Here is a 12815-nt window from a genome sequence, read left to right on the forward strand (position 1 = left end):
GGGTATCATCTTCTCATCAACAATTAATGTCACAATAAGCACTGATCTGTACCAAAACAGTGTTTGTTTACGGTGATGCCTCCAATAAAAACTACTTCAGACTAGTTACTGGGGACTGACCATAGACTGGGATCTGACCGGCTGTGGGGTCTAACCAGAGATGCCTCACTTCACCAATCAGGATGCTGACCAGAGGGCAGACAAGATTACTTCAAGCTGTGTGTGGTTGTTTTGCATTGCACACATACATTAAATAAGTCAAAAAGTAGGGGAAGAAACGGGAGAACGACAAACACCGGCTGCCGTGATCTGTCCTCTGCTACCTGAGCTAAATGAACAGCATGGTGCCCTGCATGCTGACTCACAAGGCAGAGATAGCAACTGTTGTGGCTTTTTCTACACCTCCTCCTTTTGGCAAATGTTTTCCTTTCTATTTCAGAGACATACTCCTCACTTGCCACACGTCCTAACTTCACACTGGAACGTGTGTTGCCGCTGGCTGAGTGAAGATGAACACACCCACAGTTTGGCATGTGCAACTCTAAGCAGAGATCCTAATGATACATTACGCTGCTTTAGGAAACGGTGTCAGGGCCGCGAACAGCATGAAAGACATGACGTTACATAAAGTAACGAACTAATTGCAGACAATTAAATTCGTCTACAACTAATGTTTGTTATTGCTTTTTGCCGACAATGTCAACTGAATGTTGCACCACGAGTGGAAAAGTTACATGTTATTAGCAGTGAGCTACAAACACATTTGACCGTTCATTGTGTGGCACTCAGTGGTCCTACCAAGGTAGTTGTGTCAAAATACAAACCCTGACTCCTTCCTCACCTCAACACAGCTGACTGATCATGTTGTGAAGTGGTTTTGAATGTAAATCATTGGGTGTCAAAAGTTGCAGAAATGGTTAGACACAGACACAGATACATAGATCCTTTATTATTCCTTTATAGGAAATTCGTGTCCCAGCAGCCGGCCGACATAAGTAAATCGTGCACCTGCACTGCACTTATATAGCACTTTGCGACCACTTAAACTGTTTACACTACAGACTGCGCACATTCAACCATTCACACACACATTCTTGCTGGTGGCCGAGGCTGCCCTAAACGGTGTCACCTGCCAACATTGGGAAGTCATTCACACAGCGATGAACGCAGCATCAGGAGCAATATGGGGTTCAGTATCTTGTCCAAAGACACACATGTAGGCTGCCGTTGACAGGGTTCGGTGGGCGACTGCTTTACCAACTGAGCCACAGCCGCAAAGTGCAAAGTCATTTTTGTGCATTATAAAACGCTGTAGCAGTTGATATAAAGACCTTCTGTATCTCTTTGATTTGCACATTGGTTCAATTAGTCTCTGATGCAGGTACTGCTATTGAACCCCTTCAGGGCGTGGAGCGGATGCATAGACTGTACAAATAATGGACGTAGTCACCATGACGCCACCTGTTGGTTTGTGGCCCGTTGGAGGCATCAAGTTCAGCGTTACACTCGTCACCATCTTGTTTCTAATACGGGGAGCAGACCATATTTGGCCTGTGGAGGAGCGAGAGGGATCTGAGGACACTGACTACACGCCTCTCTACACCTCAACCTGACTGAGAGAAGCCGCTGCTAATTCATGTTAGCATTAACTGGGATGTTAGTTTTGGCAAAAAACAAAAACAAAATGTATGTTACTGACCTCAGAAAACTAAACAGTAACTCCTGGAGTGTCTGTTAATCCAACCAAACGCTAAACAAGACATTTTTTATGAACAAAACGTTCGAATAAACTAATTAAGTGAAAATAGAGTGAAGGGGTCAAGGTTATGAGACCAAACCGGTAAACGTCTTTTTTTTAAATAACATTATATATAACTTTATTGACACGTTGCCGTGGATATGCATTGTTCTGCTTCTCTTCTGATGTCGGCTCACCTTGTTAGTGATCTGTCAATCAAAGGTAGCCACGCCCCAAATCATACGATTCTTTATCTACTATTTTCTTCTAAATGGGGCCATTATAAGAACTATTAACATCAAATTGTCTTGAAGAAGATAGATTTACTAGCAATTGAGACCATAGTGTTAATAAAAAAATAATTCTGAGGTAAGTTTTCTCATTTTGCATTGAAATAAATGGACAGAAATGTTTTGCAGCCACACTTAGCGCCCCCTGCTGGAATTTTCAGTAGAATACAGTTAAGGCACTTCATAGTTTGCCTCCCTGCTCAGACCCGGAAGTTGCCGCCTGAGTGGGTGTGAGGCGTTGGTCATGATTGTACCCAGTTTGTTGGTACACAGCCCCCTAATCTGATGTTGGAAAGGTGTGTGGGGAAGGGAGCTTCTGAAGCTACTTGATATTGGCCCCTTAAGTGTAGCAACAGAGTGACAAGCAACATGAAATAACCTCACTCAGCTGTTCTATAGAACACATTTTTTAACCCCACACCTCTCACTGTGTGTGTATGGCTATGGGTTTGTCCTTGAATCACTTTCTGTTTTAGGCCTGCAGCTGTGTGCATTTACTGGAGGTGGCATGGTAGCAGTCAGTGTTCCTAGCAGCTGTGGTGGTTCTGTTAAAAAGCCCTTGGTTAACCAACCAAAAAATTGTATCAAATGGTACAAGACCATAAAAGTTAGGGGTGCAACAGATCACAAAACTCAGATCATTTTTCAGATCAGCAAAAAAAAAGAAAAGAAAATGGAATATATTATTGCTTCAATTTATTTGATCAAGTTAAATAAACAAAACTCAAACAGACTCAAGATGTCCGTCCAAAAGAAATAGACAGTTTTAGGGCTGAACGGGTTTATGAAGAGATTGAATTGTGATTTTTCACAAATCAATCTTTTCCTAAAAATTCACAATGTGTATAATGTGGAGTGTTTTGTCCCTAGATGTTGTGCCTGTGTAAATATCAATCAGCAATTTAGAGAGTATAAAAATGACAATCAGCTGCAAAACAAGCTTTAGGACCAGTGTTTCCCACAGGATTTTATGAGACTATGACAGGGAAATTTTTTGACATAAAAGCCCAAAGTTGGTGGCCTCTCACACATTCTAATGCCACTATTACATCATATACACTGATCTTCATCATTTCATATTTTATTCATACTGTGGTGGATTCTGTTAACATGGCCATGTGCTCTTATTTTGAAAGCTATATGTGTTTAGGGACGGGAAGTAATTAATTGGTTAGTAATTAACAATTATATGTACAGAGTTTAGCTTTTTGGGAGTAAAACAACTTTTTATTGACACTTCTAAGGAGGTGTACTCACTTAAAAGTCACATTGGCCTTTGTAAATGTAATCCTTATAGAAGTCTGTCTAGACTTTTCAAGCTAAAATTCTAAAGTCTCGACCATCAAGAGGCTTGAGCTTTTTCTGTTATTTATTGAGTTTTACTTGTTTATGTATTTTTTTAAAATATATTATAGAATGGCCTTTATGTGATTCCATCCATGTATTCATAAGTGAATGTTCTGATTGTGAAAATGCAGTAAATAACTTTTACCAGAACATTGCTTTTATGTTGAAGGCGGGTCTAACACGTTCTTACAGTAACACTTAGTAAATACATGCACAGGGTAAACAAGTGGAGGCATTCTTCCAGTAATGTTAGCAGCCACCCACTCTAACAGGCAGTCTAACTTCACTCAGAGTCTGAAGTAATGCTAACAGAGTGCTTGCACTGTTACGGCTGTTATGACTTCTTGAGTGTTTGGCGTCCTGGCAGTGTTTCAGACCAGGAGATTGTTCAGCGGAGCTGGTCATTGCTACAGAGTTTTAAAAAATTAAAACAATCCCCTATTCTGAAGTAGCAGTCAGGCATAATATAGCAGAGGCAGGGTGCCGCTACTAAATTAATCTAGCGGAAACCCGATGTGTAATGTGTTTCTGCTGGATGTTGCAACTTGACCACGACCTGTTTTGTACAGTACCTGTTTCTGATGCACGTCTACACCTCAGACCTGAAATACTCCCAAATAACTGGCGTGCTGTTTTTGTCTTGGGAATTAAATACCCTAACTCCGCTTCTGGTTCCGCTGAAGCCATTTCAAAACATGTTGACATTACAAAGCACGAGGAGCAGGTTAATACTGATTGGTCAGGGTGACCTGTCCATGAATAGCATGCCGCTTTTGATTGGTGAGCTTGGTAGGATGGTAGGGAGACGGTATGTATGTGTAAAATAGTTGAGACAACCGATCCTGGGTCAGTCAGGAGCGCTGCAAAGAAACGCAGCTTTGACAATCACATGATTGCATTGTATAAAATCCCGATTTTTATCGAAAAACTATAAATAGTTCAGCCTTAGCCAGTGTACATAAATGTACAATACAGAGGAAAAAAATGAAAGAAATAAAAGCTGAATTTAGATTATAATTTTAAATTCTTCAAAAAGAGACCGTGTCCTACACTCTTGATGTCCTCTTTTTGGCTTAGTTCTTCAGTGTCATCATGTTCTACTAGTTCTGCAGCGCAACACTGAAAAGGCTCCCCTGAAACAGTGTGCGGTGCCACGTTCCGAACATGGTGTTAGCAAACACACCGGTATGGTGGTATATGAAAAATTCATATCACAAAAAACTACAGCACTAGTGTGAACCGGCACACCGCCCAGCACTAGTCTGTACTAATGATGTGAACCACAGTTATCTGCTGATCTCAGAGCCCTGTACTACCAAGCTGGATCTGAGGGCTAGCTAGGTAATTTTGAGCTTTACCCTGGGTTTTATTTGTCACGAAGATGGCTCTCGTGTAATATGGCTAGATCACCATGGTAACTCCTGCACCAAAGCTAACCTGGTCGGGGCCAGGTTTTGCTGAATTTTGGCCTGAAATTGGCTAGTAAGCACCTCTAACTCATGAACTCCTTTGGAAACAGTGTCTCAAAATAGTCAATAGCCAATCAATGATCGATACAGATTCTCAGCTGAGAGAATTGGATGTAAATGTTAACGTGTCGAATTGAAACGTTATGTTCATGTCATTGAACATAACATAACAGTTACAGTAGAGCTTACTGTGTGTATTGCGTTGCCAAGGAAACCCAGCGTTGTTTCCCTCACTGAACTACTGAATAAAAGATTAAGATTCAGTTTTGCGCACACACACACTGAAACAGTGAGCAGTGAATATAACCCATCCTTAACAAAGCAGTGAACACACCATGCTTAGGCCCATTTCTCTAACCTCAAGGTTAGAGAAATGACTGCCAAACATTCTATACATTCTGGGGTTTCTCAGTCTCTTAGATGATACATTCATACTTTTCTATATTATTAACCAGTATGTTTACATTAATACTTCACTAAATGTATTATTTTTTATGATGTTGGCTTGCATACCTACCTTGCATATGAAATGCTGTATAATTTCTTCAAACCACAACGTCATCACATTATGTTTCGTGCCTGATCTTGATGTGCTGATATCCGTTTTAAACTTAGTCAGGTATGAATGCACAAAAAAATTACCCAACTAAATGACACTGATCGCCCTCTTTTTTCTTACTGATGTGCAAAAACTTTTGAAAACACATCAGTGAACCACACTGTTGCACTGGATAACATGTTCCTTCATTACCATGAACAATAGAATGTATATAAAGATGGAAGCCACGGTTCCAATTCCTCCCACTGTACCAGAAGAAGCAATATAAGATAAATCAACAATTATAAAAAGCAAAATATAATAAGTAACACAATAACCGGTGGAATTCACATTATTGCACATAAAAAAATATTGATATTGCACAGTTTAATATGCATTGATAATGCACCTGAGTAGGCCTGTCACGATAACACATTTTTATGCTTTGATATATTTTCCCCAAAACTATCACGATAAACGATAATATCGTATCGATGTCGTTTTAGGTTTATAACCATATTAGAGCATAATAAGTACTAGCCTGGGTATACCCATACTGCCTTGCGCGCTCGAATTTCATTAAGAACCTCCAGGCAGTCAGGGCCGTTTCTTAGCCCTGTTTTAGGGATCCAATCACAGAACGGGGAGGGACGGTAAGACGATGACGCGTACTACTCGGCAGACGGAAGCTTGTAGTTTTGTAGTTTTCTTACGGATCCAACATGGCTGCAGCAGACGCGAAACTCTCTTTAGCTGTAGATGGTGTTTTAAATAGTTTAGACTTTACACTCCTGTTTCACCACGAAAAAGGATGTTTTAGCCTTGCTTCCGACAGGATTTGGGAAAAGTCTAATCTACCAACTAGCGCCGCTACTAGCCCCGCTACTAGCCCCGCTACTAGCGCCGCTACTAGCCCCGCTACTAGCCCCGCTACTAGCCCTGCTACTAGCCCCACTACCGTAACGCCGGTGATCTCGCTACGATCCGGGGGACAGCCGCCGAGAGAGCCGCAGCAGCTTGTTTATTGCCCATAAAATCAGTGGATGTGTGTGGCTGAATGACATGAGGGGGAATAAGGGGTAAAAATAAATAATCTTGCAGAAAGCGAGAACTGGAGAAGCAACGCAGCAAGCAACACTCTCTCACAGACACACACACAACAAACATCAATTTCTGTCTTTCTACATACGTCATCTGGTATAACTGATATGAAGAGCTACGTACAGAAGCTTTTGATAGACATTCTAAGCGCCCAATAAACGGCTCCGGAGGATCGTAAACCACACCTCCTCTACGGAGAAATGAACGGCTGGTTTCCAGACTAATCTCATTTGTGATTAGTCTGGTGTTAGCCAGGCTTAATAAGTACATCCTTTTCCACAACAATGAATTTTTAAATCTTGAGAATAGCAAACATTAATTTAAATGTGGAAAAGAAATATTAAAATATCCTAGATAAATAAAACAAAAATAAATAAACCAATACAAATAAAATAAACTTTCAGGCTCTGATAACAAAACACTGCAATTAGAAAACATTATGTATTATATTATTTTATTAGTAAAATAACATATAAACAGCTGGAATGTACGATGGCGTATTAGGGCAAAGTATGAAAAAACTAAAAATACGGACACGGGGGAGGGGAGTAATATTTTGAGAAAAAAGTCGCAAATTTACACGATTAAAGCAGTAAGTCTACAAGAAAAAAAGTCACAGATTTACAAGGTTAAAAATGGCAAATTTGCAAGAAAAAAAGTTGCAGATTTCTGAGAAAAAAAAGTAGGAAAAATAGTGTTTTGTGTTTGTCAAGGAACCTCAATATGCCACAGACGCCGCTCGGAAAGCAGGGGATACCACACAGACTTGGCCCTAATACCCTGTCGTAGGAATGGCTGATGGGAAATATAGTTCTTATTATGGCAATTCGTACTGCCTGTCTAACATTTGCAGCTTTACTTTAAACACAACACAAGAAAGCAAAAAAGTCAATATTGAATCAAGAAAAAAATTATGTCCATTTTTATATATCGAATGATAAGTCGATATAGTAATTATTGTGACAGGCCTATACCTGAGTTCACTTTGAGTACAGCAGCAGGATGGAGGAGGACCTGTGCTATCTCAGGTGAAACAGCCAGTCAGTGAAGCAGCTGTTTATCACCGTTTGAAACACCACCTTCAGAAGGCACAGGGTGAAGAAGCGCTTTTTGTAGTCAATGTTCTGACATTGTAGTTTCACCATGACAAAACCCACATCAGTAATACATGCCTATCCAATCACTGAATCACTCAATCACTCAATCATGACGTTACCAGACATTTTTAGGGCATCAAATAAGTTATTAAAACCAAACTTATCAGAAAAACACAAGAACTAACTAAAATGACAGAAATCATCTCTGTGAAAATTATATTTGGCATATAAATTGACATGTATTGACACAAAATCACCATAAATCATAAATCAGAAACACATAAATTCCCTACTTTTTGAGTAATGTTTGATTAAATACTACAGTGAGCAGCTGTTTTAGCAATCACTAAACAATATAAACGCCACAGACGGGGTGTGTGTTTTTGTGTGTGCTGTCACAGTTAAATCAAGTGCACAACTTCCCACTGCATGTTGTTGATGATCTGTATGATGTCATGTGGCGTAAGGTCTTTCTTAGTTTAAATAGTTAAATAATATTACATGTGATGAAACTGCAATAATTCTCATTTGAATCTGTGTGTAAAGGGCTTGTGTTAGATATTACATATTTTGCTTCAATTTCCAATTGTTCATATTTATGTTCAAATGTACATGCAGTAAAATGACAGCTTTTTTTTGCCATAAGCCAACAATAGAGAGATGAAGAGGGATGGGGAATGACTGTAGATGTACACAGCTGGGACAGCCAGGGAAACTGTATGCTATGTGTGTCCTAAAGGTCCTGGATATCGCAGGTTTGAATCCAGGAATCCAGTATCACTCAAAGTGACCTGATTTCTGTCTTTTCACAGGGGATGTGTCACCAATCAGTATGTCCCCCATCAGCCAATCGCAGTTCATCCCTTTGGGAGAGGTATTGCTATTGGCTGTCTCTGCTATGAACTCCGCCCACAAGCCTGTCACTCAGGAGGCCCTAACTGAACACCTGCAGACATGTTTTCCAGGTAATGGCTCACACACCAACATCAGTCAACAGCTAACACCAGCCATCTGTGGTTAGGTGCCCTGCTCAATGTCCTTGACCTGTCAGTCCTGGGATTCGACCCTCTGGTTACAAGCCAAATTCTATAACCTTTAGGCCATGGACTGCCCAAGATGGCTGGTGTTCGCTTAATATCCTTAATTATCAAGTATGATGTAAAAAAAAAAATCCTGCTTGGTTCATGCTGATTGCTGCCTACTGCATCTCAGGTTTGCTCCCAGCTGATCAGCTGTCCGCTGAACAGGGCCGCAGCAGCCCTGTGTCTTCAAGGCCATCCATTAAACTTGCAAAATAAAATGACAAAAATCACCCAAAAACACCTTGGTCCGTGTTGGCTAACCTCTACCATCAAAATTAAACCCAAAACACTCCCAAACATGGACAGTCTTTCTAGTTTTATAAGTCCTGCAAGTTGCCATTTCTCATTTAAGCTGATCTGAGATTGCTTTGGTGGCTGGTGCTATGTACTACACATACAAAAAACTGCACTACTCTATCAGTTTAATACATATACTGAAAAGCTGTCCGTATTATATATATTTTTGACAGTATTGAAAGCATAGTAATGTGATTTCTAAATACCCTGGTATACAGTTATACCGCCAAAGCCTAGCTGACATATCGGTGCATCAATTGCGCACTGAGATAAAAACGTGAAGTGGACCTGAAAAGTGAGTAGACCATCTCGTCTGTTCCCTGATAGACACAGGGGCCGTCATTTATCAAAGGAGCGTACGTCAGAAAGTGAGCGTAAAGTGTGCGTAAGATGATTTCTACGCAAGCCTCGGCATTTATCAATTTGGACGTGAGCGGACGGTACGATCAGATCTCACGTCTGCTCTCAGCTCATGTACGCAAATTGAGTCAGCATGAAGTCCACACATCTGAGTTGGAGAATTGATCTTAGACTATTGTATCGATGCCTGGAGCTGATAAAACTCTGTGGTGTTTTGATTTTTAATAGTGACAAAGCAAAACATGTTTAGACTACATAATTTATCATTAAAACATAATCCAAAAATAAATACACCCTGCGATCGTGAAATTCTTTAAACAGAATACTAGCCGAGGATATTAAATGTTGTTGTCTTCTGCTGTTTACTGTTATTATTATTATTATTATTATTATTATTATTATTATTATCCAGCTCCGACAGCGGAGCGTCAGCGTCTCCTCCACCAGCAGTGCTGCCCGAATAGAAACATTTCCAATCAGCGCTGCCACATGCTCCTCTGACTAGGACATCATTATTAGTAAATGTAAAGAGGTGAATAATATATCTCCATCATAATAATAGCAATAATCGGATACTATATAGATTATTAGGCTTTATATATCACGATGTAGGCTAATTACTCAAACCTCGCCGGGAGTTTAATGGTCCGCTACTCTGCTGACAGCACCACTGATTTCCTTCTTTTTCACTTTTTATGCTGCCAAACAAAACCAGTTTGTTGTGTTGCAGCTGTTGGACGTCAGCGTTTCACTTTCTGACTCTGAGAAATTCCTCTTCTTTTTGAATTAAAATTTACTTTAAAACATTGTTTACCTCCTTCAACCAAAAAGCTGAATTTATCAACAGCCGGTCATTCTTACGCTGTGGTTGGCGAGATACTATCGTTTGATAAATCACACGTGGACCCTGTCGTAAGACGAAATATACACTCGGATCTGCGCTGGTTTCTACGCTCGCTTGATAAATGAGGGCCAGGGTGTCCACACGTTTCTTTTTACCTGGCAGTGACCTTACCACATGAATTAGACACAAGTGAAGGAATGCTATCAGAATGGAAAGCACCCCAAGAAAGAGAGCTTTCACTTCAGCGCAAGGATGGTGTACTACTGCTATAAGGAGTGTTTCCACATACAAATACAACCAGCCGGGCTGCAGCCATTGATTATTTTAATAAATGAGTATCAAATTATTCCACCAGTTAATCAAGCAATTGGATAAGAAATACTCTTTCTTTATTAAATAGCAATAGTAAATGTACATAAGAGAAAATATGACATGATCTAACTTTAAACTTAATTGCATGTAACTTAACTTGCTTTTTTGAACAGTTGCCTTATACATGCAGAACCTACTCACTGCAGTTAAACTAAACTGAGTAGCTGCTGTATTGGATTGGTGCATTTAAGGCTTTAATTGCGATTGTTAGAGTCGGAGCTCTTAACCCATTGAAGCCTGGAAAGCGGATACGTCGTTTTGTAGTATTTGTATAAGCTCTGAAATACTTTTTGAATTTCATTTCTATCTGCTACAGAGGCTGAAAAATCTATCATTTAGTAGAAGCGTTGACACTTCTGTTGAATGTCAAGAAAAACTTCAGGTTTTAGGGGCTGATTTTAAAATCGCCCAGAGGTTTTACAGGCGTTTCAGGCGTCAATGGGTTAAAGCCTCCCGCACTCTGCCCCGGTTCTTTTGGTCTAGACTTGGTTTTTACAAAAGACTCAAAACAACTGAATACAGTTTACCTTTTATTGAAACTATAAAAGTCACAGTTATCTTCTGGTTGGGGGCCCCACCCTGACTGGGCTGAGTGCCATTCATCTGCATGTGCTGCATGAGCTGCAGTGATGCCGAGTTGGTAAAGTTTCTCTTTAAACTGTGCCAAAAATGCAAAAGGTGTTAACACAACATTTGTACAAAGACAAAAGAAGTGATGAAATATCTCTTCAAAGTTCTGTCAGATTGAAATGAGACTGGGGCAATCAGTGTGCCATGCCAACTGAGGTTCTGAACTAAATGTAATGAACGTTAGCCACTAGGTGACACTTAAAAGAAGTTGAAATATTTACCAAGCTTACTTTTCCAGCTCATCTTACTATGTATGTACACTCAGAATTCACTGTTGCAAATTGCATTCAAAGTCCCAAATCATTCAAAATCTAAGTTGCTCTCAACCTGGACCTTGTGTCTTTGACTTCATTACATTAGGGAGTCGCAGGTCCGACTAGTGCGGGAGGCTTGGATCCCGTTGATACCTGCTTGCAGGTCTAGTTTATTTTTCTCAGACCAACAGTCCAAAACCACCAAATATTCAGATGATAAAACATAGACAAAAGCAGCAAATGTGAACATTGCTGAAGCTGGAATCAGAGGAGGCTAAACTATGCTAAATAATAAGTTAATCATCAAAATTGTTATTAATTCGTTTTTAAATATAACGTTCAGCTCTAATTTTTCTCATCTTCTCATTTTTTTATCAGGTAGTAGATGATTTCTGTCACATTCCATGGTGGACATAATCTGTCTTTTTAAATTGCATGGGTTTCCTTCTATAGAGAACTTGCATCATCTTACCAAAGCAACTGCATTGTATGATGTAATGACAGGCAACACACGCACGCACTCAGCTGTCTGTCCAGCTGCTGTGCAGTCTATCAATGAGTTTTTAATGTGTCAATCTGTGGCTCAGTCATCTCCTCAGACTGATTTTGAAGAATTAAATCACCCATATCACACAAGTTCATCAAAATCATGAGCACTGATGTGATCCTCCTGACTAAATAAAGCCTACCTGTTCCCCTTAGTCATATTGTCAACTAGAAACATAATTTCTGTGAACCCATCAGCTTCATGCTTTAATACAATACTTTCCTCATTATTGTTGACCTAGTATACCCACTTATAATATGTCATCCACTTGTTCTTCATTACTTTAAAGGGATAGTATAACATTTTAGGAAAAATGCTTATTTAATATTGGTATTAGTCTCATCTCTGCGTTAAGTACTAATGGAAATTTGGATTTTAGGGGGCTTTGACAATTTGATTTTGAGCAGCCTCCTAAAGCCTTCTGAATCCTCCTAAATATTAAAAAAAAATTCCAGCTTGGAGTTTCCACTGAAGAGATAAATGCAGTTGCTGAAAGAGAATTTTACTAAAGCACTGGGTGGACAATTGAGCATGTTTCTTAAATTAACTTACTTTGCAAAAATGGATTGTTGTTTCAAGAGAACACAGACTTTGTTGTTGTAGAAAAGACTGGAGTACACTGATTGGTTTGCAGTCTTTATTTGTGCAAACAGACTGAAGTTTCAACACTACTGTGTCTTCAGCAGAGTCAAAGAGGACAAGGACCGAAATGCAAACACGCACATACAGTATATAGTCATAGACGGATTACCGCATGGGCAAAGTGGGCATGTGCCCAGGGCCCTTGAGCCAAATTTTTTTTTTTTTTTTGGTACAATTTAAAAATATATTGGAATGAATGTGGCTTTG

General features: G+C 39.7%; 1 protein-coding gene across 3 annotated transcripts in view; it reads left to right on the forward strand.

Moving 5' to 3' along the window:
* The window catches only part of LOC131981778 (storkhead-box protein 2-like), a 72341-nt gene that overhangs the window by 44006 nt on the left and 15520 nt on the right, over positions 1 to 12815 (forward strand). For all 3 annotated transcript variants that reach the window (XM_059346242.1, XM_059346243.1, XM_059346244.1), the window contains one exon: positions 8393 to 8545. In XM_059346242.1, coding sequence (XP_059202225.1) covers positions 8393 to 8545 — 153 coding nt within the window. The remainder of the gene's footprint in view (positions 1 to 8392; positions 8546 to 12815) is intronic.

Source organism: Centropristis striata, chromosome 12 (assembly GCF_030273125.1).
Source record: "Centropristis striata isolate RG_2023a ecotype Rhode Island chromosome 12, C.striata_1.0, whole genome shotgun sequence".
Lineage (NCBI taxonomy): Eukaryota > Metazoa > Chordata > Actinopteri > Perciformes > Serranidae > Centropristis > Centropristis striata.